We start from the raw sequence: 27,822 nt of genomic DNA on the forward strand, positions 1-27,822 counted from the left end.
CCCACACACATATCCATCTCAAATTATAGTATCCCATTCCTTAACCAATAAGTGCTCATAATTTAACTGATGACTGTCCAAGCTAGGACCTGAATTCTTGCAGTAATTCAGCAGCCTCATAATGAAGGCTTGTTTGATTTTCCACAACTGAGTTCTGTGGCTCCTGGGAAGAAGATTCACTTACGACTTTAATCCAGCAAAGGCAGGAGAATCTATATGAGTTTGAGGCCAACCTGGAGTCCTGCCTCAAAAAACCAAACAAACAAAAACTAGAGAAACCCTGTCTCAAAATACATACATATACATATACATATACATATATACATATAGCCTAAAAAAAATTTAAACCAATATAAGACCTTACAAGTTTTTTTTTTTTCTATTTTTCGGAGCTGGGGACCGAACCCAGGGCCTTGCGCTCTACCACTGAGCTAAATCCCCAACCCTGACCTTACAAGTTTTACAGAGAAGACTCTTTGGGGGGCAACCTTGTACTAATTCTCAAACTACACTGTGTAAGGTGAGCGCCAGGTCAGCCACAGACTTTAATATATTTTGTTTCGGGTTGGGGATTTAGCTCAGTGGTAGAGCGCTTGCCTAGCAAACGCAAGGCCCTGGGTTCGGTCCCCAGCTCCGAAAAATAGAAAAAAGAAAAAAATATATTTTGTTTCAGATGCTAGACAGGGGTTGCTTTCTTATGGTACTTCTGTTTCCCTTCTAGAGGAGAAGAAATAGAGGATAAGGGAGTCATCATCCAGGAGCTGGAGGTAGGCAAAGAATGAAGCAACTTCTGAGGAAATTGTTTACTCCTGAAGTCAAGGATGAATCCACACCCAAACTTCATTTTGTTGTTGATGGTGGTTGTTTTGTTGAGATAGGGTTTCTCTGTGTTACTCTGTGTAGACAAGGCTGGCCTTGAACTCAGAGATCCGCCTGCCTCTGAGTGATGGGCTTAAAAGTATGTGCCACCACTGCCAGCTTCATGCCCAGACTTATGTTACTTCCTACAGACTGAGTCACAAACTCCCTCCGCTAAATTGGTATCTCCATGCAAAGAAGCCACGATTTTTCCAGGAAGTTTTAAAGCGCATATCCTTGCTCAATTCTTACTAAGTCCAAGCCCTTTGAGACCAGTCGTTGTTTGTTTCCACTGGGGTTCCCAGACAGGGCAGCTCTGTTGTGGCAGTTGGCACAAAGAGGCTTCCGGAGGGTGGTTGCCTTCCAGGGCTCTAGGAATGCCACTGCCCCAACCACCGCCTGGGGTTTGACGTTCAGGAAACTGGGCAGTAAATACACTGACAAGTGCCTGTGTCTTCATTTTAATTGGAAACATTTGCTATCACTTTGTTCCAAGTTCATGTTCGTTCCTTTTCTACCCAGCTCTGCTTGTTAGAGATTTCCAGAAAGAAGACTGAACAGAGATAGAGCTTTGTAAACTGATGAAAGCATTGGGCCAGCAGTTAGAATTCTGGGGGCCTGGCCCTGTATTCCAGTATGTTCTCACCTGTCTGATGAGGTTAATCTGTTTCCAAGATTATGGTGTGGATTTCAAGTAGATGTGTCCAATGCTGGGCACACATACAGGTTAGAAAGCATTTACATACATTAATGTGCATATTAAAGTTTGCAAACTGCTTTTTTTGTTTGATTGGCTTGTTTTTAATTTATTTTGAACCTGGGGTCACTACATATTCCTGCCTAGCCTGGAACTTGTGTAGACAAGTCTGGTTTTGAACTTTCAGAGATTCTTCTGCCTCTGCTGCCCAAGTGCTTGGATTACAGGTTTGAGTCTCCACTATTGGTCCTGTGTGTGTGTGTGTGTGTGTGTGTGTGTGTGTGTGTGTGTGTGTGTTTCATTTTTGCAATGAGTTCTTTTATCTCAGGCTGGTGTGTGTAGCTGAGGATGTCCTTGAATTTTCATCCTCCTGCCTGGAATTATAGGTGTATATATCATCACGCGCACAAACACACACACACACACACACACACACACACACACACACACACACACCTACACCTGGTTTATCCAGTGCTGGAATTGAATCCAGGACTTCATAAATACTAAGTAATGACTCTGCCATCTAAGTTGCATCTCAACTCTTTGTTTTGTTTTTGTTGTTCGTTGTTTTGAGACAGGATTTCTTTATATGTAGCCCTGTATGCCCTGGAACTCACTCTGTAGACTAGGCTGGCCTCAAATTCACAGAAATCCACCTGCTTCAGCCTCTTAAGTGCTGGGATTAAAGGCATGTGCCACCACTGCCCAGCTCCCAATTCTTTTTTTATGTTTGTTTATTTATGTGTATGGGTACTTTGCATATATATCAATCATGTGTGTCAGATACAAAAAGAGAGTATTGAATCCCTTGGGACTAGAGTTACAAATGGTTGTGAGCCACCACTTGGGTGTTGGGAATTCAATTCCCTCTGAAAAAGCTGTCAGCTCTCTGAACGATCTCGCCAGCCTCTTTGCTTGGTTTTTGAGATGGACTATTGTATGGTAGTAACCCTTGCTAGACTGTTTCTCATCACGAAGCCCAAACATACCTAGAACTAATGGCAATCCTCCTGCCTCAGCTTTTTAAGGACTGGAATCATGCCTGGCTAAAAAGTATTTAAAAAACATTTTTCTTTATTTTTTTTTCCTTTTCTTTTTTTCGGAGCTGGGGACTGAACCCAGGGCCTTGCGCTTGCTAGGCAAACACTCTACCACTGAGCTAAATCCCCAACCCCATTTTTCTTTATTTTATTGAATATTTTTTTATTTACATTTCAAATGTTTTTCCCTTTCCAGGTTTCCCTCAGCAAACCGCCATCCCATCCCCTATCCCCCTGCTTCTATGAGGGTGCTCCCCCACCCACCCACTCCCTCCTGCCTCCCTGCCCTGGCATTCCCCTACACTGGGGCATCGAGCCTTCACAGGACCAAGGTCTTCCCCTCCCATTGATACTCGACAAGGCCATCCTCTGCTACATATGTGGCTGGAGCCATGTGTACTCCATGTGTACTCTTTGGTTGGTGGTTTAGTCCCTAAAAAGATTTTTTTTTTTTGAGACAAGATCTCACTATGAACCTCGGGCTGGCCCTGAATTCATTCTCCTCCTGCTGCCTTAGCCTCCTGAATGTGATTACAAGCATGTGCCACCATTCCTAGCAGCAAACTACTTTTTATGTTTTCTTTCATTTTTACACATTTTATTTACTCATTTTCTATGTGTAGATGTTTGTGTACCACCCATGTGCCAAGTGCCTGCGGGAGCCAGAAGAGGGTGTTGGGTCCCCAGAGCTGGAGTTACAGGTTATGAGTTACAGGTGTGAGTGCTGAAATCAAGTCAGAGTCCTCTAGAAGAACAGCCCTTACCACTGAGCCATCTCTAGTGAGAATTCTGGAATCTTGGTTTATTTGAAAGCAACAGAAATATTATAAAAATGTGCTTTCATTTTGATCTCAGGTGTAGGATGTGACCGTGATTTGCCTCCTGCTCTAGCAGAAGTATGGTTTTGCCAGCTGCAGATTGTGTGGCGTTTGAAATTTTGGGACCTTTCAGAGGGTGCATAAAGCTAGGGCCCCATAGGTGGGGTTGATTGTTGGTGGTTTAGGGAGGTTGGTTATGCTGTGTTAGTAGAAACAAAGGGAAAGAAATCAGATTCAGGGATATCTCTCCCTCTCCCTCTCCCTCTCCCTCTCCCTCTCCCTCTCCCTCTCCCTCTCCCTCTCCCTCTCCCTCTCCCTCCCCCTCCCCTCCCTCTTTCTCCCCCTCTCCCTCTCCCTCCCTCTTTCTCCCCCTCTCCCTCCCCCTCCCCTCCCTCTTTCTCCCCCTCTCCCTCTCTCCCTCCCTCCCCCTCTCCCTCTCTCTCTCTCCTTCCCCCTCTCCCTCCCCCTCTCTCTTTCTCTTCCTCTCCCTAGACATCCATTGATCTCTGGGCCCCTGTATATGTGCACACAGGTGCATATGGACACATGCACCTACCCACAGAACATATGTTTACACCAGAAAATGCCATCATAGTAGATACTAGCTGCCATTATAAGCAACACACAACGCTAGTATAGCTGATACAACAGCAAATGAGTTTCTGTTTCCCAGGGCCCAAACTTGAGGAAAACAACATTTACAAAAGTAAAATTAAAAACGTTGGAACTCAGAATGTTTTCTATAGAAAATAAGTGGTCTTCAGTTAGGGCAGAGTTCAGTGGGAGAATACGAGGCACCCAAGGCCATAGGTTCAGTTCCAATACCCACCTCTCCCCCCTCAAAAGGTCATAGAAAAAATATTAAATACACTAATTAGTTAGTTAATTAATTAATGTATGTGTGTGCGTGCCTGTTCATGCACCACAACTCACTCATATGTGGAGGTCAAAGGACAACTTGTAGGAATTGGTTCTCTCCTACAATATGGGTTTCAGAGATTAAACTCAAACTCTCAAACCTAGTAACAAATGGGCTTTTCTCTCCTGAGCCAGCCTGCAGGCAAAGCAGTCATTTTATACTGCCAAAATTATTTAGACTCCTTAAGGAATCTAATTAAGAAGCCAAATTATTTAGACTCCTCAAGATTAATTATGGACTAATTAACAGTTAAAGCAAGACTTTTTGACTCGAGCAAAAGCAAAGTAACCATATGTCAGTAAGTATTGTTATTATCGTTTACTCATATCTGTTGATGAGGGCCTGTTATGCTCTCAGTCTTAAAGTAAGACTGGTAAAGAGACGCCCTGACAAAGCAGGAGGACGGAGTACACAGCACTTCTCTCAGTAGGGAAAACGGATGGGGACTACTAACCAATCCTCAGTGCTGCAGGGACAGCTCTCCGCAGGGACAGCTCTCTGCAGGGCTCTCTTCTGAACTGTACCTTCCAGGTAGAATAGGGGTTGGGCGAGGGGGGGGGCACTTGGACATGGGCTGGTGGAAGAGTGCAATTCAGGCAGAAGGAAAAGCAAAAACACTTGAAGGGGAGGAGCAGAAGACATAATCAGGAAACAGCAAATGGTTTGGTTTCATTAGGACATAGGTGTGAGGCTCCCGAGATGTCAGCAGGTAAAGGTGCTGCCTGGCAAGCCTGACACCTTGGCTTTTAGTCCCAGGACACACATGGCAGGGTAAGAGAACTTCTGAAGGCTGAAGGCTGTGCTCTGTAGCATGTGTGTGCCTCCCCTCCACGAGTAGGGGCCTGTGTGTGCGCACCCACATTTTATTTTACTTATTTTATTTTATCATTTTATTTTTACATGTATGGGTGTTTTTGCCTGCATGTATGTCTGTGCATTATGCATACCTGGTGCTCATGGAGACAAGAAGAGGTGTTGGGTCCCCTGGAACTGGAATTACAGATGTTTGTGAGCCACCGTGTGGATCCCGGGAATTGAAGCTGGATCCTGTGAAAGATTAGTTATTGCTCTTAACCACCGAGCCATCTCTCCAGCCCCATGTCTCTGTTTAGTCCTGGCTCCCCTGGACTTCTCTTTGTAGACCAGCCTGGTCTTAACCTCACAGAGATCCTCCTACCTCAACTTCCTGACTACACTCAGCCTTTCAACCTTTTCTTTCTTTCCTTTTTTTTTTTTTGACATTTATATCTTTATTTTTTGATATTTATATATTTATTTTTTATATTTATATCTTTATTTGATAGTTATGTCTTTATTTTATTTTTTGATATTTATATCTTTTTTATATTTATATCTTTTTTGATATTTATATCAACCTTTTCTTAATTGAAAAAATTATACAAATATGGATATAGTGTCTGATGTCTGCAGTGGTGGATCTCTGTAAGCTTGAGGCCAGCCTTGTTCACACAGTGAGTTGCAGGCCAGCCAGGACTATGCAGTGAGACTCAACAACGACGAGCAGTAACAAACAGAATGCAGGTGTCTGAAGAGAGTGAACGGTGGACATGGGAAGAGCTCTAACAGTATGAGAATACTTTTACATATCTCTTTCAGGATTCTATCCGGGCAGTCTTAGCAAACATGGACAGCCTGCAGCCCTTCGTTACAGAACACTTCATTGTGTTTCCCTGTATCCTTTCTTTCCTGGTCCTTCCCCACCGCTCCCCCAGAAGAGTGGAGCTTGATGTTTAAGTTAACCCCAATCTCATGTGGCCCAGGCTGGTCCTAGATCCACTTTCCAAGTGCTAGGTTACATTAACACCATGTAAAACGCCATGCCTGACATTTGGGCTTTTGAGGTAGCTAACAATGGCTGGTCTCACCATGTAGCCATGGCTGTCCTTCCCCTCAGTATGTTGTCAAGGGTAGCATGGGATTCACAGTAATCTTCGTGCCTCAGGCTCCTGAGTGTTGTAACTATTGTCATGCAACACCACAGCTGGGTTTTCCCAGCTCTTAATGGCCCACAGGTGACACCACAGCTGGGTTTTCCCAGCTCTTAATGGCCCACAGGTGACACTGTAGGCTCAAATGGAAGCAGTGAGACGGAAGACCACTCAGAAGGTCGGTCAGAGAGGAGAGCTGGCGTCTCCGACTTCTCATGGTTTCCAGGGACACGTACTGGTCTCCTTCCTCAGGTCCTTAGCACCATCCTCAGATAAAAGCAAATGGGAGAGAGTTTCCCACCTGAAGTTTAAACATGGAGAAATCATCCTGACTCCCTACCCGTTTGTATTTACTCTCTACATAGAGATGAAATGCTTTGCTGAAAGTCTGCCTTCGGGTGAGTAATGAGAAAGAGGGGGATAACAAAGGACACTGTCAGGACTCTGAGCTGACCGCCCTGGAGCCTTCCGCCCCATGGGGCTCTGACCACACAGGACAGGCCCTGGAGCATTTCCTTCAAGCTTGGTTCAGTGCCCTGTGACTTAGGCACCATTTTAAGTTATTAATCTGCCTGTGACGCCTTTGTGAATGGTGAAGAGACACACTAGCTTTGGGGATTGTATGCATAAGTATTGGTAGGTGGGGGCTGGAGAGATGGCTCAGTGGTGAAGAGCACTGACTGCTCTTCCAGAGGTCCTGAGTTCAAATCCCAGCAACCACATGGTGGCTCACAACCATCTGTAATGGGATCTGCTGCCCTCTTCTGGTGTGTCTGAAGACAGCTACAGCGTACCCATATACATTAAATAAATAAATAAATAAATAAATAAATAAATCTTTAAAAAATAAAAGTATTGGTAGGTGGGAGTACATAGTGTGTCTGCAGAGTAATTGCTCAGTGCCAGATACCCACGTAAACATTTAGTTTTGTTTTTGTTTGTGAGACAGACACAAGGACCTGAGTTTGAATCCCCGTTGCCTTTGGCCACATACATGTACCTGTAACTCTGACCTCTCCAGGGACGAGGGTAGTGGGTGGGGAGTTGGCAGAGATGGGCAGGTTCTAGGAGGTCACTGGTGGCTGGCCAGCCTAGATGAAATGCTGAGGCTCTGATTTAGTGAGAGATACCTCCTCAAGGGAATGAGATGGGGAACAGAGGACACCCAGGTTGTCAGGGAGTAAAATTGATCCTCCTTTGAAGAGCATTCTACTGAAGTACACAACTGGAATCAACTCCACATCATCATACAGGAAAGAGTTGTTCTGGAGCAAGGTAGGGCGGAAGCTCAAAGTCACTATTTGTTCAGGAAAGTTGTACCAGTCAAAAAAGGAAAGGGCTCAGGCAGAAGTTTTATCTCAAGCCAGTTCCTAGAAATAAAATCCAGAAAATCAGGTAAAACAGTCTTGCTCCATTATGACTTTCAAATTTTCCATTGTAGGGAAACCAACAGATGATATTCCTCTTGAGTTGGTAAGTTTTGCTTTTTCTATACAAAAATGAAAATTGTCTCTCTTGCTTCAAAAAAAGTGCTGTTCTTGTATCTTCTTCTCTGCTCCTCCATTGGTGCTCAGGTCCCACTAACTGTAAACGTGAGTCCATCTGTCCCCCTTCATCTAGATTTCAGAGGCAACATCTCTGCAGAATGTCTTGCTGAAGTGGAGATGTTACAAGATGCCTTTGGTAGGCAGTCCTCTGTGCTAGGCCCTCTAAACTGTGAGCCGCTCTAGAAGAAGAGGGGTTGGGCTAGAGAGATGGCTCAGGGGTTAAGAGCACTGACTGTTCTTCCAGGGGTTCTGAGTTCAACTCACAGCACCCACACGGTGGCTCGCAGCCATCTGTAATGGGAACTGATGCCCTCTTCTGGTGTGTCTGAAGACAGCTACAGTGTACTCATATATAAGAAGAAGAGAAAGGGGCTGGGGATTTAGCTCAGTGGAAGAGCGCTTACCTAGGAAGCGCAAGGCCCTGGGTTCGGTCCCCAGCTCCGAAAAAAAAGAACCAAAAAAAAAAAAAAAAAAAAGAAGAGAGGTCCAGGAGTCTGGTTTCTTCTCTGCAGGTCCTAACTGCGAAGGAAGCAGAAGAAGCTACAATGAGGAAACGGAAACTCATGGAAGAGCCCAGCACCCCTAGCAGGCCAGGGCCACACAGGTCAGTGGTGGAGAGGCTTTGCCGCCTATTCTGTTTGTTGACTCTGACCTTGAGCAGTTGCTTGCTTTGGAGGGTTCTTCAGTACCTTGCCCACCCGAGGGGAAACTGAAGAAAGGAAATAAGTTGATAGTTTCTATTTCATTTGACCAGTCTCTCAGCAAAGTAAACTTGTTCTGTTCCTCAAGTTAGAGACTAAACTGGAGTGTAGCTTGACAGAATGCTCACCGAACAGGCATGAGGCCCCAACATCAAAACAGGCTGGGAGGACACCATCAGATCTGTAGAACTAAACTCAACATAGTGAGTATGCATGGTATTATGCAATAGAAATCACAAAACGTAGGAATTCTCAGAATATTATACAAAACAGAAGGAGGCTAAAGACATAGCTTGGTTGGTATGTCTTCATGCCGTGCAAGCCTAGGGCCTGAGCCTGGTCCCAGAGCCCGTGGGGCTGCCAGGAATGGTGGCACAGGCTTATAGCTATAGTACTGGAGAGATGCAGTCAAGTGGACCCATGGGGCTCACTGGCTAGCCAGCCTAGCCTACTTGGCAAGCTCCAGGCCAGCAAGAGACCCCGTCTCATATAAAAAGTATACTTGAGGAACAGCACTGGAGGTTGAAATTTGCCCTTCACATATGTGTGCACATGTGTCCATTCACACCCCTGTACCTGCATACCTGGACATACACGAACATACACATGCAAAGGACTCTGGAAAAAATAAAACGAACAAAATAGAATGTTTTATCCCATGAACAATTGGCTAAAATGTATTGTGTGCAAGCTCCTGTCTGTGTGGGGGTGCATTCCCGGCCTCAGCTCTCAGGGGCAGAGGCAGTAGAACGGCTCACTGCGAGAGGCCGGTCGGGATGCTGGAGACTCTGTCTTAAGGTGTAGTGTGCATGGATTGTCAGAGGGAATGCGGCATATCCCAACATGCTGATTGCTGCTGGAGAGGTTACTTGTGTCAGTGGAAGAGTTAGTCGGTAAGACAATTTAGTCATTCTTACCGTCCCAGGGAGGCCAGCCACCCGGAATAATCCAAGGTGGGGCTGCTCTCCAGCCTAAGGTGCTTTCATGTCAGTGAAAGTAGGTTACAAGGGTGACTGCCTTCTGTGTGGATGTCACATATCATCGACAGCCATGTGGAGCGTCGACAGCCATGTGGAGCGTCGACAGCCGTGTGGAGCAGAGCGTGGTCATATTTGAGGTGTAAAACTTGGTTTTATTTTTATTTAACTGATTTTCCTACAGAGATTAGGCCCCACATCTCCCCTGGGTTTTGATGTACAACTGAATATTTCATAGTTTGATACCTCTTTCCATCACATTTACTGTGTCTTAAACATGCCTTTAGATGTCTCCAATTGAAATTGTATTGTGAATTAAAGCAACCAAAGAAAATCTTGCCACACAATTTATCCTGCCAGCCAGGAGTAGTATAAAAATAGCCAACTTGCTGAAATATTCATTTGGGCTACATTTGCTTGAATGTGGTGATGTTGCCACAGCCAATGACATTTCCTGGGCTTCCCTCCCCCACTTCAGGGCCAAGATGGAGACATGGAGTGAAGCTTCCAGCACTAAGAAGGCTCTGAAGGAGCACAAGAGGGTAAGCATCAAGACGGAGGCTTGAAGACTCTGACAGCTCCTTCTCAGTTACAGGCCGGCTCCTGTTACCCACGCTGCTCGGTCCTGCTGCACACTGACTTGACTGAACTCATTCTTGGGTTTCACTCTCTGTAGAACAACATTCAACTGTTCTGCACTTGTCACTGTCCCCAAAGTAGTTGTATAATGAACACACCCTGGGTCTTTTGATGATGACAGTCTTCTCGACTTAACTGCTCATGTTTTATAACTTAAAAATAGGTCTGAGGGGCTGGGGATTTAGCTCAGTGGTAGAGCACTTGCCTAGGAAGCGCAAAGCCCTGGGTTCGGTCCCCAGCTCCAAAAAAAAAAGAACCAAAAAAAAAAATAGGTCTGTATTGAATAAGCATGAAATCCTATGTAGAATCCTCACCATAGAAAATATTTTGCCTTAATCTACACTGGAGTTTGAGTCGGGGCCTGTCTCGTCTTAGCTGGTGAGGTGGGCACGTCTCAGCACTAGGCATTGGTAGGGGGTGGAGGTGCCCGCCTATAACTCTAGCACTCTGGCCTAACCACACTGTAAGTTTCAGGTCAGCCAGGGCTGTAGAGTGACACTGGGGTGTGTGTTTGCTGTGAAGTGATGTCTTCAGGGCTGATGCGTCAGTGCATTCATAACCCCACAGCAGGCAAGGCTAGCTGAATTAAAACCTAGGCAAGATCTAGGCAGTATCATCCCTATCATCCCTTCTTTTTTTTTTTTTTTTTTTTTTTTTTGGTTCTTTTTTTTCCGGAGCTGGGGACCGAACCCAGGGCCTTGCGCTTCCTAGGTAAGCGCTCTACCACTGAGCTAAATCCCCAGCCCCTGTATCATCCCTTCTTAAACTCAACCCCCAACTAAGGAAGGGCAGATCGTGAACTGCTGGGGGGAAGGGGAGCCATTTTATGCTGGAATGTAGCCACTGGAAAGCTGCCTGTGACTCAGTAAATAACCCTACACACAAACCCTATACACCAAACCCTACACACAGACCCTACACACAAACCCTACACACAAACCATACACACAAACCATACACACAGACCCTACACACAAACCCTATACACCAAACCCTACACACAGACCCTACACACAGACCCTACACACAAACCATACACACAGACCCTACACACAAACCCTACACACAGACCCTACACACAAACCCTATACACCAAACCCTACACACAAACCCTATACACCAAACCCTACACACAGACCCTACACACAGACCCTACACACAAACCATACACACAGACCCTACACACAGACCCTACACACAAACCATACACACAGACCCTACACACAGACCCTACACACAAACCATACACACAGACCCTACACACAAACCATACACACAGACCCTACACACAGACCCTACACACAAACCATACACACAGACCATACACACAAACCCTACACACAGACCCTACACACAAACCCTACACACAAACCATACACACAGACCCTACACACAAACCATACACACAGACCCTACACACAAACCCTACACACAGACCCTACACATAAAAAGGACATAAACACAGGAGCTGGATGTGCTGAGGAGAAGAGTGAGGGGAAGAGGATGAGAGTGGGAGCAGGAGTAAGGTGATCAGATACAGTATTTGCACCGACAGAATGCTGAAAGAATACATTTTAAATTACTTTGTAAAAAATGCAGGAAGTTGGACATGGTGGCACATGCCTTTAATCTCAGCATTTAGGAATCAGAGGCAGGGTCTGCATTCTCTGATTCGCAGTCAACCTGGTCTATATAGAGAGTTCCAGGCCAGCCAGGGCTACGTAGTAAGATCATGTCTCTAAAATAAACAGAGGGTTAGAAGATGGCCCAGTTTTGTGTCAGCTGCACAGACCACCGAGTGGTCCTAGGTTGAAAGCTGTTTCCTCTGCACTCCCAGCCTCTGGAAGTCAAGAAGAGGATTGAGAAAGTACAAGAGGGGTGCATGAAGCCTTGGAGAACAAAGTGCTCTATAAGCAAGGTAATTGCTATAAAGGAGCATTTCCCTCGCGCTACCCTCCGTGCCTTCCTATTCTTAGTTTGACACATCATCTCCTGTAAGAACAGTACCCACAGCTTCTTACTCAACATAATTACCTTTTCATTTCAACTCGGGGCTTAGAGAGAAGCTGAGCAAAAGGAGCATGTTTATTGATTTTGACTCAACGCCCAAAGACAGCCTCCGTCGCTGCCCCTGTTCCCAGGGAAAGGATTTCTCCCAAATTAATGCAACCACAGTGACTGTCAGTGCAAGCCACTTGAGCTGGAAGAATTGAATTTGCTCCTATGGTTCAGTGCTCGGCATCCTCCCACCCCTTTGTGGAAAGTTTGGGTGAGAGGAACACATACAGCCAGGGAGGATTGTGCATGTCTGAACACATTGAAAAGCTTTAGCAGGGAATGCATAAAAGAATACAGCACGTGTCTCATGAGACCTGTTTGGGGGCAAATAGGAAGGGAAGACCCTTTCTTTCTGTCCTTTTAGATTCCAGACCCAGAGGGCCAGACTGGGAAAGGTTAAGAGAGATTAGCAGATAAATGGCCCCATGTGGACCAGACCGCTCAGGGTATTCTCTCAGTGTGCTCCACTTGTAAGGAGGTCTGACTCTGAACTGTCGGTGGCTTTCAAGGTGTGACAGCTTGCTGGCCTTCTTCAGTGGCACCACGGTCTTCCTCAGCCTGTCTTTCTGCTCCTCAGTCTGTGCCAGTATACTGCCTGCCAGGGAAGCAGTCTTTGTAAGAGGACTTTCCCTGCTTCCGGGATGAGCTTTTCTCTCTCTCTCTCTCTCTCTCTCTCTCTGACCACTAAGACCCAGCCCTCATAAATGCTGGACTCTTCAGTCATCTCTGCAGCAAGATTTAAGTCCAGAATCATAGTTTCCTTAGGTCTGTAAGAATTATCCTTTCAAGAAACTAGATCCAGGCCCTGGGAATCTTCCTTGCTGTCCAGGAGGTGAGAATGGCTTTCTTCCTCCTGGAGTTCTCTCGTCTGTGTAGGAATATTTCCCTGGGCATGCCCACTGTAGACATCAATTTGAAGGGTTGGTGAAAACACTCAGAAAGATCTACCATTCTAACTTGAAATGTATGCTTAGAATAGGAGCCAGTGCAACTTCCTAGGGACCTACTGCAACTGTCTTTCCAGCACTCTGTACTTCACCAGAAAGCAGCTCACCCAGAATAGCACCCATGTGCTGTACAGTCAGGCCTCAGGCTATGCTGGGTGAGGAGAGGCCAACTGGCAGACATTCCAAAGAAAATGTATGTTGTTTCTGACAATCAGAGCATTTACTAGAAATGTGGACCTGTATGATATCCTCTTCAAGGTACAAATTTTTTTTTTTTTGGTTCTTTTTTTCGGAGCTGGGGATCGAACCCAGGGCCTTGCGCTTCCTAGGCAAGCGCTCTACCACTGAGCTAAATCCCCAACCCCAAGGTACAAATTTCTACAAAGAATTTCTACAAAGAGTGGCACACGGAGATATAAGGCTGTGTTGTATCATGAAGGCATTTCCACAACTGAGGCTCCTTTTTCTGTGATAACTCCAGCTTGTGTCAAGTTGACACATAAAACCAGCCAATAAACCATCCTAGTCTACAGAGTTTCAGGATAGCCAGGGCTACACAGAGAAACCCTATCTTGAGAAAACGAGAGAGAGACAGAGAGAGATTTTATCCTTGGTCTTTTTTGTTTAGTTTTGTTTTATTCTACTGTGTTTTGTTTTGTTGTTTCAATAGAGCTGGGGTGAAGACTCCCAGCAGGATACCCCAGCCTCAGATTCCACTGCTGTCACGGAGCAGGGTAAGTTGGGGAGATTCTTGTTTGTTTTCTTTGTGTCAGGCTCTTGTGGTAGAGCCTGGGGTAGCTTCTAACTCTTGAGCCTTCTCTTGCCTTCCCCTCCTCAAAACTGAGATTACAGGCATGAGCCACCATGCCCAGCCACCCCCTGCTTCTGACATTGAACTCAGTAGCCCAGAAATTCCAAAGCATTTCCTCATGAAGTGGAAGGTTTCAAAGGAAAGCTGGAAGGGACGTGGCTCCCTTTTCTGTGGGGCTGAAGGACTATTCTGGGAAGTGTGTTCTCTTCACCTGGGGCATCAGCATTAAGATCGAAGGTGCAGCAGGGGCTGGAGCTGGAGTTCAGTTGGTAAAATACTGAATCCATTCCCATAAAGCCTCGGGGACAATCCCCAGCACCTCAGAAAACCAGACAAGGTACACACCTGCGTCCTAGAGCTCCAATGGTTTACCGAAAACCAAGTTAGAGGCTGGCCTGGGTTGCATAAAATCTTGTCTCAAAAAATAAATAAACTGAAGGTATAGACAGATGCTCTGCCTGGTCTAGGAATGCCCAAAGAGGACTCCTTCCAGCAGTCCAAGCTTTCCTCTGAGTAAGGACACGGAGCGGGATGCAGTTATCCAGATGCAGGATGTGAGCCTGTGAATTACTGGACAAGTTGTGGCTTCCTGTGGAAACATGTCAGCTCTGGTGGACGGCTGAGACTTGAGCCGTATAAATATCTCAAACTTGACTTTGAAAATATGCCAAGGTCAGAATAGAATCTTGCTGAGCAGAGATGAAATTTGGAAAGGTCAGAGCAAACATTTCACCTGACTCTAAAGAATTCTCGGTGTGTGCGGCTGCCCTGTGATCTCCTCTTAGATCAAGGAGTCCGTGGGTCAGCGTCTCTTCCCTGCCTGAGTGTTTTCCTTACAGATCCTATGTTGGGGCATAGCCTGCCAGGGCTGGTTGTCCCTCCACTGGAACACAGCAATCCACCACCACTGAAAGAGCCAGCAGCCAGAGGCTTCTTGGGGTTTCTAAGGTAAGACAGAGTTTTTGCCATCAAACTGAAAAGCAGTCTCTGGGTTCAGTTGCTTCACTGGGTCTTGGAGGGGGAGAGAGTAGAGGAGGAGATTCTTCCTGTGGTTTATTTCTCAGTTCTTTCAGAGATAGATAACAGGAATGGAATTGAGAGTGAGGGCCCTGACTCAAAAGACTGGGTACTTTTTTTTTGGAGACAAGGTCTCACTACAGAACCCTGGCTGGCCTGCTCACAGAGATCCCTCTGCCTCCGTCTCCAGAGTGCGATGGAAGGTGTGCACCATCGTGCGGGGTGCCCTTCCCTGGAGACAGGGCCTCCCTTTGTAACCCTGCAAGTTTTAGCTTGGGCTGCTCTGCTGTCTGTTCATTTTTGCACAGTTCTTTCCACCCTGAGGTCCCCACATGAGACCTGTCTCACAAATGTTGATTGAGCAGAAACATCTGTCTTTCTTGGGTCATTCAGATGATTTGGAGTCCAGAATGCGTTCACTCTCCATTCAAATCTTGGTGTGTGTTCAGAATCCTTTCTGCAAAGAACACTGAGCAAATCTTTGTCTATCTCGATCTCAGCTATTCTGCTGCACTTCTCTCTCCTTTATTACCCTCTTCCGGGGATAATCTAATTTGGGTGCCTTCTCAGATGCTGTTTTGGACTTGGGTTTCCATTCAGTGGTTCCTCAGAGCAAAATGCCCTGGCTAATGAAGCACGAGGGAGAAATGAGCCACCCCCTCAGTCTCAGACCCCTCTGCTTGCATCCTGCAGCGCCCTCTTCCCATTTCGGTACTTCTTCAGGAAGAGCACTCAGTGAGCCCTCCAGGCACCACAGCACGGCTCATGGGTCAGCATAGGAAAGAAGATGTCCCCTCTCAGTGACTCCTCCTCAGCTATGCCACACCGCCTTTGCTTCTGTTTTCTTTTTGTCTTCTGCTTATTTTGAGACAAGTGTTACTGTAACATAGCCCAGGCTGGCTTCAAGTCTGTGTCTCGGCTCCCACGTGCCATTTTTTTCTCCTAACCCCTGGTCATGGGGATGCTGGCACCAGACCACCGGGTCCTCGTGTGAGTTTATCCTGTTGTTTGCCTTTGGTTTTTCTATTTAAAACACTAAGGAGGAGGCTGGAGAGGTGTAAGTACGATGCTATTGCAGAGGACCTGAGCTTGGTTCTCAGGACTCACATCAAGCAACCTACAGCGGCCTGCAGCTCCAGCTCTATCAGGACCTTCTTCTGGCTTCTGCAGAAACTTGTGCACCCCAGCCTCCTGCCCCATAATTGGAAAAGCAAAACAAAACAATGCTAAGAAGGGCCAGCAAGGTGGCCCAATGGGTAAAGCACCTGCACCCAAACCTCATCACCCGACTCCAACCGCCATACACGCACCATGGCTTGCACACCACACAAAATAAAATGTAATTGTATTAAAAGTTCTAAGATAAATAAATAAATAAAACACTAAAGAATTCTACTGCCCTAAGGTTTAAGTCTTCTGTCTCTCATACATAGGATTCTAATGCCTGTTAGGTAACAGGGTAACTGCTCATGATGGACCATTGGTTGAACTTGGTGAACTAGAGCATAAGAGAGAACAGGGGAGCAGTCAGGGCCTCCCCCAAAACCCCTGTCTTGTGTTGTTGCTTAGTGAACCACATGAGATGTATACCTGCTCTCAGCTCTTAGTTCTTAACTAGGGGTCAGGGAATAAGGTCACACAAGGTTCACTGGCCCGAGTCCCGCTCCACTGCCCCCAGCAAACTATCCCGTCCTCATTTGGGACACAAAGGATAGTGCTCCCTAAGGTACCTCGACAGGAACACAGCCAGTGCCGGTTAGGGCCCTGGAAAAGGCCAAGGTTCCCAAGCCCTTTCTTCACCCAAGAGCCATCTAGAGACCCATCATGGGCTTATGTGACCTCAAAGAGCCAAAAGAATAATTGTTGGAAATTTAGGAAAACCCATTTTAGCTTTTCAACTTAGTAAAGTCCAATATTAGGATGGACTACCCCAGTCTTTAAAGACCACTTGTCTGTCACATGCCACAAGGTTCCTAATGGGAAGCCAGGGTCTAAAGTGCTGGTTCCTCTGAGTCCCTTTGCTTGGTTATCTCTCCCTTTGATAGGGAAAAGAAATAGGATGTTGGGGGAGGGGGCAGGCAACCCAGGACCTGGGGCCTGAGCAGGGGACACCAAAAGCAAGGGTGTAGGGATAAGGGACGAGCAACATGGGTGATACCAGTTTCTCCAGACCCTGCTCACTACATCTGTCCTACAATCCTGAGGAGAACTTCACTCTAAAGCCTGAAGAGCTGAGTGCCCATGCTGGCTGGGAGTATCTGGAAAGTGAGAGGTAGGGTTTGAAGACTCTGAGGAACTCTCAAGCTCTGGCAGGTGTGGGCTGGTAAGGGCTAAGAGGGGCTGCCTGCGATCACTGAAGACCTTTGGTCTGGGTACTTCTTCATTCAGCTTCCAGCTGATGTTGACTAAGGTTTTTGTTATTGTTTGCTGTGTTCTGGTGGATGGAACCCAGAACCCCAAGCTTCCTGGCAAGTGTTCTGCCACAGAACCACACCCACAGTCCTCAACATGTCACATTCTTGTCTCAGGTGTCACTTAGCACCATGGATAGATACTACGATATGAGAATGTGACTCTTAAAGGGAGCCTTTCCTCTCTAAGCAGAGTCAGACTCAACGGAGCCACTGAGCTTGGAGTCTAGCTGGGCTTATATGTAGGCTGGTCCCTGCTATCCCAGGGACTATCGAGGCTTTCTAGCTCAGACTCTACCCTGCAGCTGGCCATGTCATGATTGAGCACTCCCAGGACTCTAGGAGACTGAAATGGACCTTCCCTAGTGCCCCACCACACAGCTTAGGTGCCCTCACTAGTGGGGCGCCTTGAACAAAAGAATCTCGTTCTTGGATTGGGGATGTAACTCCACTGGTAGAGGGCCTCCTTAGCATGTATGAGGCTCTGGGCTCGACCCCAGAATAGCATGAACTGAATATGGCGGTTCGAGCCTCTGATTCCAGGACTTAGGAGGTGGAGGCAGGAGGATCAAGTTCAAGGTTGCCTCTGGGATACGTGAGATTCTTTTAAGAAAAAAGTTGATTTTCAATCCCATTCCTTTGCAATCACGAAAAGACAGATCGGCAACAGGGCTGAGGGTAGCAGGTTTAAGACAGAGAATGGCTAATCAGGTAAGAGTCCTGCCCAAGCTCACAGAGGGTGAAGAAAACCCAGCTGCCCACAGGACACAACGGGCCACCCCTGGGCCTGCCTCACTTCCTCTAGGATTCAACAGTAGACAGCCTAATGGGAAGGGAAATGTCTGCAGACTGCATTCTGAAGAAACCCCAGATCCTGATCTCCAGGTGGGACTGTACAGAGGCTTCAGGCTAGGAGGGGCCTGAAAGCTGATATCTAGGAGGGCGGGGCTCTAAAACACCAGCAAATAAAAGCCGGGAGAGCCAGCACCAGCTTGGAGACCAGCAGGAGGCACCTGGAGTCTACAGTTCCTGCCGGACTGGTAAACTGCTGGAGCCAGGCTGGTGGAGCTAGGGAGGGAGGGGCCGAAATGGCCAGGGTTGGTATGTACCCCAGCCATGAGAGACATCCCAGGGGACAGTGCATAGAAGGATGGCATACACACAAGTGGCTGCTCATTGCCTTCCAGAGTAGCTGAGGCAAGGAAGCAAGCACCCCACACATTCCCACCCAAGGCAGAGAGGATCAACAGTGCCACCCAGGCACACCTCACAGTCGGAAGACCCAGAAGCCTGGCTTGCTGGGGGAGAGACACAACTGCAAAGACTTCCCTTCCCACCCACTCCTTTTCAGATGCCCATGGCACCTCGAGTCTTGCTCTTCTGCCTGCTGGGTCTGGCAGTCACTGAAGGGCATGGCCTGGAGGCAGCCGTCCCAATCCCAGGCTGCCACTTGCACCGTGAGTAACTCTGCTAGGACAGTGGATGGGGGTGGGGGTTGGAGGGTGTATGGGGGTTGGAGGGATGGAGGGAGGGGGTAGCTGCAGACAGGAAGCACAGGTGACCAGGCCAGCACAGCCTTCACAGACTGCTTTTTTGTCTCCTTCTAGCCTTTAACGTGACAGTGCGAAGTGATCGCCATGGCACCTGCCAGGGCTCCCATGTGGCACAGGCGTGTGTAGGACACTGTGAGTCTAGTGCTTTCCCTTCTCGGTACTCTGTGCTGGTTGCCAGTGGCTATCGACACAACATCACCTCTGTCTCTCAGTGCTGTACCATCAGCAGCCTTAAAAAGGTAAGGAGCCTGACCCCGGTGGGGGCATGAGGGTGGGGGCCCAGGGTGGAAAGGAATGGGAACAAACTTAGGTCCTCCTCCAACAGGTGAGGGTGTGGCTGCACTGCGTGGGGAACCAGCGTGGGGAGCTCGAGATCTTCACGGCTAGGGCCTGCCAGTGTGATATGTGCCGTCTCTCCCGCTACTAGGCCCCGAAGGGCTCAGGCCTCCAGTCCTGCCACTGATAGGTCGTGCTTCTCTCAGACCAGCCCTCTTTGGAGTCTGAAGATGGGGCTTCGCCTCTGTTTACCTGGCCTCCTCAGCAGTCTCACTGCTGCTTTCTCCTTCACCCCTGTCCTCAATAAAGCAGGCAGTGCTTGAGTTTCGCTCTTTATTAAGTCTGCCCCCTAGCCAGGTGAAGGGAGCAGACCATGATTACTGTGACCCCCCCTCACCCCAGGACAATGTGACTCTCTTCTTGCCTGTGCCCTCACCCCTCCCCCTGCCCAATAAATAAAAAGGGGATAAGGAAGTTCAGGGCAAGGGGGAGGAGAGGAAGATGTCCCTGGACAATGTCTTGTTGAAGGTGAGCTGGGCAGAATAAATAGACTGTGCCCCCATGATGGGGATGAGGAAGGCCCTGACCAGACCAAGGCAGGCCAAGCCAGGTGCTGAGTGTCCATGGCCCAAGCCAGGAGCAGGGGGAGAAGCCCAGCTGCCGCCTGGAGCCTAGCTGTGTAGGGCAGGGGAGGATCCCCGATGGCAGCTTCCCAGTCGAAGACTTGCCCTGGTCTAGTCTTGCCAGAATCTTGCCACAAGGGCCTGAGAGTTCTGCTGCCAAGACTACCATCTTGCCTTCTGGTCTCCCCTCCATGAAAGCTGTTCCCATGGGGCTGGTAGGGAGTCCTAGAGCCACGCTGGCAAGGCCACGGGGAGGCATGGGCCTCCCTGGGCCCCTGGGCAGAAGGGATGGAGGGGCTGATAGCTCTGGGTCTAGCTTCTCCTGTTCTAGATTTATCTAGCTTTGACCCCCACTGGCAGCCACCTGGGGCGTAGGCCTTGGGACAGGGGCTTCCTTGGCCCCTTGGGTCCCCTGTAGCCGGCGTAACCGCAGTTCCTCCAAGCCTCGCCAAAGTTCCTGCCGCTCCTGGGCCTTCTGCTGCTCCCTGGGGAGAGAGGGTGAGGCAGCTCTTCCTCTTCTGGCAGCTGCAGTCTAAGCTCCTTCACTGCCACCCCACTATAAAGTGATTAGGACTCTGTGGGGAACCCTCGGCTTAGAGAAGAGGAGAGGAGAGGGCAAGCTGGGTCTTGAGCTGTCCTGACTGAAGCGCTGGTACAGGGTCAGAGCAGCCAGTGGGCATGGGTACTGAAAAGAATGGCTGGGGTGTACTCGTACAGGACAGACACAGGATGCAGCTGAGCACCCTGGGAGGGGTCCTCTTCATTCTCTCCACAGCCTAAGGGTCTGATTCCTTCTTATTTCTCTGTCCCTCCCCAGTGGCTAGCCTCCTGCCCGGTACTCACTGCTGTTTTTCTAGCTTGTAGGAGGCTGTAAGCTCATCAAACAGCTTCCCATTCATCTCCATGAAAGTCTTGAGCACGTTGTAGATCAGGGACACGATGGTTCTGACATAGCAAAGAGAGGTGTGAGGAGATTCATGAAACACCATTCTGCTTGCACCCGGTCCCAGAACACTGTCCATTCATGTCCTTGCTTTTACCTCCCTTTGACATCCCAACATTTGCTCAGGGGCTGGACTAGTTGTGGTGTCTGTCTCCAAAGGGTGGGAAAGCTTGGGCACTCACTGATTCCAGTGCTCCTTGGACACTTGGTAGAGGGTCCCAAATACCGCAGGCAGCACAGTGTGGCAGTTGTCCTCAATGAGGCTCAGGATGTACTCATTGTTCCAGAAATACAGAGCCCGCTCTGCAACCTGAGCGGGTGAAGCAGGGAGAGGGCCTAGTCGTGGCTTTTGGGTGTGCAAGGTCTGCTTTTTCTCTTTAGCCTCAAACCCAGAACCCCTAACTTCCACACCCCATCCTGAGGGCTTATCTGACCCACTAGAGAAAAAAGTGGAGGGAGAAAAAAACCCTGGCTTTACAGGCAACGTGGGCAGCCCTGCTCCTCCAGAGCCCACTGTGTGTGCACAGCCCCACAAGGCATTCTGCTTCTAAGGTTCGGCTATCTGCTGAGGGAATGGGGTAAGAACACCCATCTATCTCCACCAGCTGTCGTCAGAATGAAAGCAGTCCCTGTACTTCAAGGTGTTTTAAAAGTGAAATCCTAGAGCCATCATGAGGAAGAACAAACTTCCACCAGGTTATGACTCCTAGGGATGGGAATAAGTATAGAATAGCATGGGGAACTAAACCTCCTGGCCAGAAAATGGGGACCAGTGAAATCTAAAGTCAGCGAGAAAAGAGGAGAGGGGCCCACAACTCTGCAGCCCACGTTGGGTCCGTTTCCCTGGTTTACAACTATGAGCTCTTGTTCCTCTCAATAGGAAATGTTGGCCCATTTTATATTCAGGGAAACCCACTTAGACAAGTGTAAAGCCTCTCAGCCAGTGGAGTACATGTCTAGGTCTGGCCCTACGACTCATGACCCTAAGGCCATCATCTCCCTGTTACCAGGCCTAGGGCTGAAAGAGAACTGAGGTGAGAAGGGGGCTATGTTAGGGTAACTGAGAATCCTTGCCAAGCTCCGCCCCTGCCCTGATCCCACCCCCACCCCCCTTTTGTCATATACCTGGAAATGGGGGCTGGAGACACAGCGAGCCACCTGCTTGAAGAGAGGCTCCTGGATCTTCACAAACTGGGAGGGCTCGATCACATCGAGAATCTCTTCCATCTCCCCCAGGAACATCACCTGGGGAGAGGGCAGGGCAGCAGCTCACATTCCCCTAAAGTACACGCCTGCTCGCCTTCTGGAAGCTGAGCCCTCCCCACTACTGTCAGGGTTGTGAGAACCCTTCATACCTCCTTCTGGGTGCAGGTTTTAGGCCAGTATTTGAGAAGCCCCCGGATAACCTAGAAGGTGGAGAAGGAGTCAGACCTGAAGAGCGAGGGGCCCACCTTCCCTCCAAGGCACTCACATGCTCTGTCAAGGTCGCATCCTTCTCCAGGAACTGCACCACACAGTATGCCAGCTGCGGGGCCAGGGTGGAAAGAAGTAGCCAAGGTCAGGAAGGGCCAGGAGCCAAGAACTAGCTGCCTAGGACAGCGTGCCAGGCATCTATCTGCTCATTACTGCCTTCACACGCTTGTTCACTGAGCACTTACTGCTGCTCTGGACCTACAAGGCACCCGGCTCTGAGTGCTAGAGACTCACAGAGCTGGTGTGTGAGGCCAGCTCTCAGGTAGAGGACACTGAATGAGTAGAGACTCGGGGGTGAGAGAGGATCAGTAAGTGTCAACTTGACTTCCTGGCCCCACAGGCAGCCCTGAGTGTCAGCAAATGATGCTGCTGCTGCTGCTGCTGCTGCTGCTGTTGCAAGGCCAGGCCTGGGCTCACCTGAGCATGAAAAACAGACAGTGACTTGACAGAGTGCAAGGGGATGAGGACTCGAACCAGGAACTGTTTGTGCTCAGTCTTCAGGGGCAGCGCAAAGCCATTGATGATGCTTTGGAGTGGACAGAAGAGAGGAGCAGAGCTCAGCCAAGCAGGCCCCCAGTCCCTCCCACCAGAAACCCCAGGCCCAGCCAAAGCCCAAGGAGAATTACCTTCCTAAGATCTCTAACAGCTCAGCCACACCATTAAAGTGCTCCAGCTCATAGATGAACCTGCGGGAGAAGAGATGGATCTGGAGGGTGGGAGCTTTGGGACAGGTCCAGCTCCCTGTCACCCTTCCTGCCAACAGTTCTGACTCATCTCACACAGCTGTCCAACTCTCCCCATGGGAGTGCTCCCTTCCTGGTGCCCCAAAACATCGCCCATTGAGTCCACACCCACATGGGAAGATCCAAAATGTCTTTCTCAGACCAGGCATCTCAGCCACTGTCAGTCCCAGTCTCTCTTCCTGGAGACAGCCCCAGCTCACTTCTTCAGGTCCCTAGCACTCCTTACCTGGTGCCCAGCCAGCCCGCAGGCACCTAGCCTAGGACTTTCAATTTCCATGCAAAGGCAAACACCTCTACCCAGCACTGTGATTCTCAAAACCCCCGAGGAGGCAGGACCGAGGAAAACCATTACAGAGATGAAGTTGAGACTCTGTAGCTAAAGGCTACTCACCTCAAAGTTAATAAATGGGGGAGTAATGGACTCTGAGCCTCTCTGTTTTATCACTAGAAACAACAGCTAATGTTTCAGAAGCCCCACCTCAGGCCAGGAGCTATGCCAGGGGTTTTGGAGGCTCCACATTAGCACAGGCAGTGTGCCCACTTCAAAGGATGAAGCAAGAGCAGAACCTCAAGGAGTTGCCCAAGTTCACCAAAACACTGGAACCAAACTCAAATATAGAGCCATGGTCTCAACTACAAGGTCACAGGGACTCCCCATGTCCAGTGGATATGGTGTTCGGAACATGCTCAGAAAGCAAGAACGACCTATAGGTGATTATAGGCCAGACTGGTAAAGATTAGATCGAGCTCCTACATCCCTGCAGGCTGCCTTGGTTCCTCTAAACTACGTAACTATCTTCCTATAGTATTCTCACTTGGCCTCTATTTTCTCATCTGTAAATGGGAATAAATACTTATTCTCTGCCGGTTTGACAGGCTTCCTATAATGAATACTACATTGCATACCCAGAACTTGATAAACATACACCCCGGGAGGCCCAGCAGGTCCCTTCTTCCCCGCCTCCCTCCCAGACTTCTGCTGGGCAGGCAGGACAACGCACCGGAGGAAGATGTGGTTGCACTGTTTGCGGATGTAGGCCCGGAGACCCAGGAACTTGCCGTATACCCGATGCAAGATGGTCTTGAGGTACTCACGTTCCCGGGGGTCCTCGCTGTCAAATAGCTCCAGGAGCTGCAGGACCCAGGGTAAGATAAACCCAGATGTCAAGCTGTTTTCCCCCATCCTATCCCATGTCCCTTAGATAGCCTGTGCCTGCTGTATGGTGCCACCCCGCCTGGGCTCCCCAAGTCACCATCAGAACAAACTTTTGATCCACGTATCTCTTGGCCACAGAGGGCTGGAAATCTGGACTCTCCAAGAACCGCAGGAAAAACTCATATACCAGCTGGGGGTGGGAGACAGAGCAAGGAGTGAGTTTAGCTACAGCCTTTCTACTCCCCTTACCCTGCAGTTCTCGGCCAACAGTCAGGGTCTCCCCTGTTATCCAATCTACTCTGAAATGCAGCCCCTGCTCCCCAGCCCTTCATACCTGTAGATGTGGCCACGAAGGCTCAAGGTTGGGCTCATCTTCTTCAGGGTCAAATTCAGGGTTCTCACTGGGCGGCAGGGTCCGGAAGATATTTACTGATATCTGGTAGAGGAAGGGTCGGGGGGAGTTGAAGGATGAGACCACAGAAGCAGACGTTTGGGGAACTCTCAAAGCTCTCTCTATCCCAAGCAGGTAATGAGTTTGTGGCCTTCCTGTTCAGCCTTCTAAGTAACTAGGATTGCCAGTATGCAATCAGGTTACTCACTTATTTTGTTTGTTTTTTGTTTGTGGGGACAGGATTTTATCTGTGTAACAGAGCTCTGGCTATCCTGGAACTCTCTCTGTAGACCAGGCTAGCCTCGAACTCAGATATCCACCTGCCTCCACCTCCAAGTATTGATATTAAAGGTGTGCAAGCCACCACTGCCTAGCATGGCCAAGCACTTTCTTTTTTTTTTTTTTTTTTTTTCTTTTTTTCAGAGCTGGGAACCGAACCCAGGGCCTTGCACTTGCTAGGCAAGCGCTCTACCACTGAGCTAAATCCCCAACCCCAGCCAAGCACTTTCTAAGTACAGTGAGGACATGGGGATTGAACCTGAGGCCTTACACTGAGTTTTACCACCAGTCCTCATCCAATTCTCCTGGACTGACCTACTTCCCAGCAAGGAACTCATTCTTCTGGGCAATCTTCATCTAAACACCAAGTTCATGCAAGCCCTACGCCAAGGGCTGGAGACCCAAGGGTGGCTTGACACATCCATACGTGGATGTGATTCAGTGGTGGTGGTAAGGTGTAAGCAGTGAAGTCCCCAGGCATTCAGAGCCAAGGCGTTTCTGGCCAGACTATGAGAGAGGGCTGCACAGAACAGCCCATGCCTTAGTTAGACCATGGAAGGCAAGTGGCCTGGAGGACAGCTACCCTAGGCCCATCTCACTAAGTATAGGGACAATAGGGAGAGGAGATCCTGAGAGGGTCCTGGGAGGCAGCAGTGGGACTCAGTAGAAATGGAAGCAAGGCCCCTGAGGCCAAACTGAAGGGTGTACGTTAATTCTTCCCACCGGGGTCCGAGAGGTAGATTAATAGGGTACCCGAGGCTGGCCAGTGCTTACCATGCGGATGATGTCTGGGTAGACAGGCTCAATGAGGACCCCCCGGGTGCTCCCCACACATTCCACAAGTTCATTGAGGGCTGCACGCTTCACCTCCTTGCCCTTGAGGTCAGCCACACAGTCCAAGAAGTCAAACATCACCCCACATTGGGCCAGTTTCCGGCTTAGCAACTCATGTAACTCAGAGGCTGGCACATCTGGGGAGAGGGACAGGGAGACTGCCTGGATCAAGCTGTCACTCTGGACAGGGGTGGAACTCCTCATCCCTCGGAATGACTTTCCAGGAAGCCTCAGGTGCCCCCATACAAGGTACTGTGGTACAGCAAGCAAACAGTTCTAGTCCTATCCTTCACTCCTGGGAAGCTGAGGGTAGGAAAGTGGTCTTCTCTTCTAATCCAGGAGCAGAGACCTCATGATTTTAAAGCAAGATCACAAACCCTGAATATGCAGGCATGGTTCCCAACAGCCACTACCTCCCTCTGCACATGGATCTGTGAACCAAACGTAGAAAGCGGGCAGGAGTGAAGTTGGGGGTGGGGGGCACGTGGTGATCACAGGGAACCATGCCAAGCACCTACCCAGGACCTAGGCAGCTGGCTGGACTGATAGTAGCCTCCTGAAACCTAGGCTGTGTGCCCCACCCTTGGCCCTTGCCTGCCCCTGGCACCACTTCAAGATGCCCCACCTCCAGAGATGACAGGCCAGTCAGGCCATGCGTCAGCAGAGGCCTGGAGACTGGGGGGTCAGTTCCAGTGGAATTCCTGGCCTAAGAGAGTATCCAAACTCTACCTGACAGCTGCTTCTCCCTTGGTCCTCCCCCACCTTGCTTCCTTCTGGACTTAGGTACCCTGGCAACCAACAACAGCTCACCTTTGAGCAGGGGCAGTGGAGTGAGCTCTTGCTGGTTGCTCTGATAGCGGAACTGAGAAGAGCTGTGTGAGCGTCGGGGCCGGGCCCTGCGGAGGGATCGGCGGGAGAAGCCATCCACCTTGTCTGGTGGTGGCACTGGAGACAGCCCCGGGGAGGAGGGGCTTGTGGGGGTGCTTGCAGGGGGCAGCTTCGTCTCCATGGCCAGAGGGCAGCAAGTCAATCTTTCAGAGCCCAAGGGGCTCCTTGTGGGTCTGGAGTAAGCTGAATGAGACCACACACACTAACTGGGACCCATCCTGCCCAGCGTGTTGGGGGGTGGGGGTGAAGACCACAGTCCTGACCCCCCCAGGGCCTCTGGCAACTGCCCAGTCCTGGGGGGGCAGGCAAAGTCGAAAGGCAATGGCTCAGCTCTTTCCTGGAGGTCCAGAAGAGTCCAGTCTGGGTTCCCACGCTGGCTCTTCTGAAAAGTCAGGTTAGAAAGGTCAGCAGGAGAGACACAGAGAGCAAGCAGGTCGGTTCTTTCCAAAGACAGCCCGCGCGTGCTGCAGTTACTCCTTCACTTCTTTTCCCTCCTTCCCTTGCTAGACCCCCAAAACAAGGGTGCAATCATGGCCCTCCCTTCTTCCAGACCCAAGCTCTAGAGTAGCCCCTCCCCAAGTACGGCCTATGGTTTCTACTCAGGATGGGGACTCTGTTTAGCATCCCCAGCTCCTTACAGCAGTGTGACTCTCCAGCTCCACTAATGGCTCCCGTCCCGGTGCATTCACCCAAAAAATATGGGTCCTGCTCTCGTGCGCTCGCTTTTAGCACCTCTAGCATCCCTCCCCATATCCCGCTCCTTCCTGCTCTCCAAACCTCAATGTGGTATTGGGGTACACACTCACTCCTCAGAAATCCAGACTTTGGTCGCCGACCCTAGAGGTTGCCTTGGTGGAGGAGACGACGGTTCAAGGGTCCTTAGCGGTGGTTCCGCCGCTCGGGGCGCTGGGGCTGGGCGGCGGCGCTCCTGGGTTCGCTCCCAGGCTCTGGGGGTGCTGGAGCATGCCCCCAGCTCAGCCCCAAAAGGGGTCGGGCGCTCGGTGGGCTCTGGGCTGGGCCCTGGCAGCACGCGACCCTCGGCAGAAATCTCTGGACTCAGATCCGCGCGGTGCAGCGCAGCGGGAGCCCCGGCTCGCTGCGCACCGGCACCCGCCGCCCAGCTGCTCAGGATGACATCAAGTCACCTCCCCCCTCCCGGCCCTCACCTCCCTCCGCTAGGGGGGGCTGCGTCAGGGAAGACTCAGGGCCGCTGGGAAATGTAGTCCCCACTCTGCTTAAAGAAAGCGACAGAACCTTACGGGTAACCTCGG

The 27,822-nt window shown here is 49.6% G+C and overlaps 3 protein-coding genes across 9 annotated transcripts in view; 2 read left to right on the forward strand and 1 right to left on the reverse strand.

Moving 5' to 3' along the window:
- Positions 1 to 16,380, forward strand: part of Majin (membrane anchored junction protein) — a 36,126-nt gene extending 19,746 nt beyond the window's left edge. The window contains exons 3-13 of one of the 4 annotated variants that reach the window (XM_087583707.1): positions 722 to 767; positions 1,381 to 1,584; positions 5,953 to 6,028; positions 6,557 to 6,682; positions 7,726 to 7,757; positions 8,344 to 8,435; positions 9,988 to 10,051; positions 11,986 to 12,066; positions 13,824 to 13,887; positions 14,804 to 14,912; positions 15,675 to 16,380. In XM_087583707.1, coding sequence (XP_087439833.1) covers positions 1,537 to 1,584; positions 5,953 to 6,028; positions 6,557 to 6,682; positions 7,726 to 7,757; positions 8,344 to 8,435; positions 9,988 to 10,051; positions 11,986 to 12,066; positions 13,824 to 13,887; positions 14,804 to 14,912; positions 15,675 to 15,720 — 738 coding nt within the window. In that variant the 5' untranslated portion in view covers positions 722 to 767; positions 1,381 to 1,536 and the 3' untranslated portion in view covers positions 15,721 to 16,380. Of the gene's footprint in view, positions 1 to 721; positions 768 to 1,380; positions 1,585 to 4,718; positions 4,867 to 5,952; positions 6,029 to 6,556; positions 6,683 to 7,725; positions 7,758 to 8,343; positions 8,436 to 9,987; positions 10,052 to 11,985; positions 12,067 to 13,823; positions 13,888 to 14,803; positions 14,913 to 15,674 lie in introns of those variants that run through there. The other 3 variants (XM_087583702.1, NM_001024291.1, XM_087583715.1) reach the window with 3 other exon arrangements.
- A 1,978-nt stretch (positions 16,381 to 18,358) lies between these two features.
- Gpha2 (glycoprotein hormone subunit alpha 2) lies at positions 18,359 to 19,544 on the forward strand. Of its 4 annotated transcripts, none has more exons than XM_087607028.1 (4): positions 18,359 to 18,432; positions 18,744 to 18,849; positions 19,000 to 19,184; positions 19,271 to 19,544. In XM_087607028.1, exons 2-4 carry the CDS (start codon positions 18,744 to 18,746, stop codon positions 19,370 to 19,372), a joined length of 393 nt encoding a protein of 130 aa, XP_087463154.1. In that variant the 5' UTR covers positions 18,359 to 18,432; the 3' UTR covers positions 19,373 to 19,544. The 4 variants fall into 4 exon arrangements, with proteins under 4 accessions (XP_087463154.1, XP_087463238.1, XP_087463210.1 ...); XM_087607112.1 differs by having other exon boundaries at positions 18,376 to 18,432; positions 18,585 to 18,849; XM_087607084.1 differs by having other exon boundaries at positions 18,387 to 18,493; positions 18,580 to 18,849.
- On the reverse strand, positions 19,541 to 27,670 carry Ppp2r5b (protein phosphatase 2, regulatory subunit B', beta). The gene is made up of 14 exons (NM_181379.3): positions 27,358 to 27,670; positions 26,474 to 26,933; positions 25,604 to 25,800; positions 24,494 to 24,595; positions 24,257 to 24,349; positions 24,005 to 24,135; positions 22,887 to 22,946; positions 22,678 to 22,786; positions 22,259 to 22,312; positions 22,143 to 22,193; positions 21,913 to 22,032; positions 20,970 to 21,097; positions 20,688 to 20,789; positions 19,541 to 20,329 (listed from the first exon to the last, which is right to left on the reverse strand). Exons 2-14 carry the CDS (start codon positions 26,670 to 26,672, stop codon positions 20,182 to 20,184), a joined length of 1,494 nt encoding a protein of 497 aa, NP_852044.1. The 5' UTR covers positions 26,673 to 26,933; positions 27,358 to 27,670; the 3' UTR covers positions 19,541 to 20,181.
- Between the last annotated feature and the right edge of the window lie 152 nt (positions 27,671 to 27,822).

Source organism: Rattus norvegicus, chromosome 1 (assembly GCF_021556685.1).
Source record: "Rattus norvegicus strain SHRSP/BbbUtx chromosome 1, alternate assembly SHRSP_T2T, whole genome shotgun sequence".
In the NCBI taxonomy this organism is placed as follows: domain Eukaryota; kingdom Metazoa; phylum Chordata; class Mammalia; order Rodentia; family Muridae; genus Rattus; species Rattus norvegicus.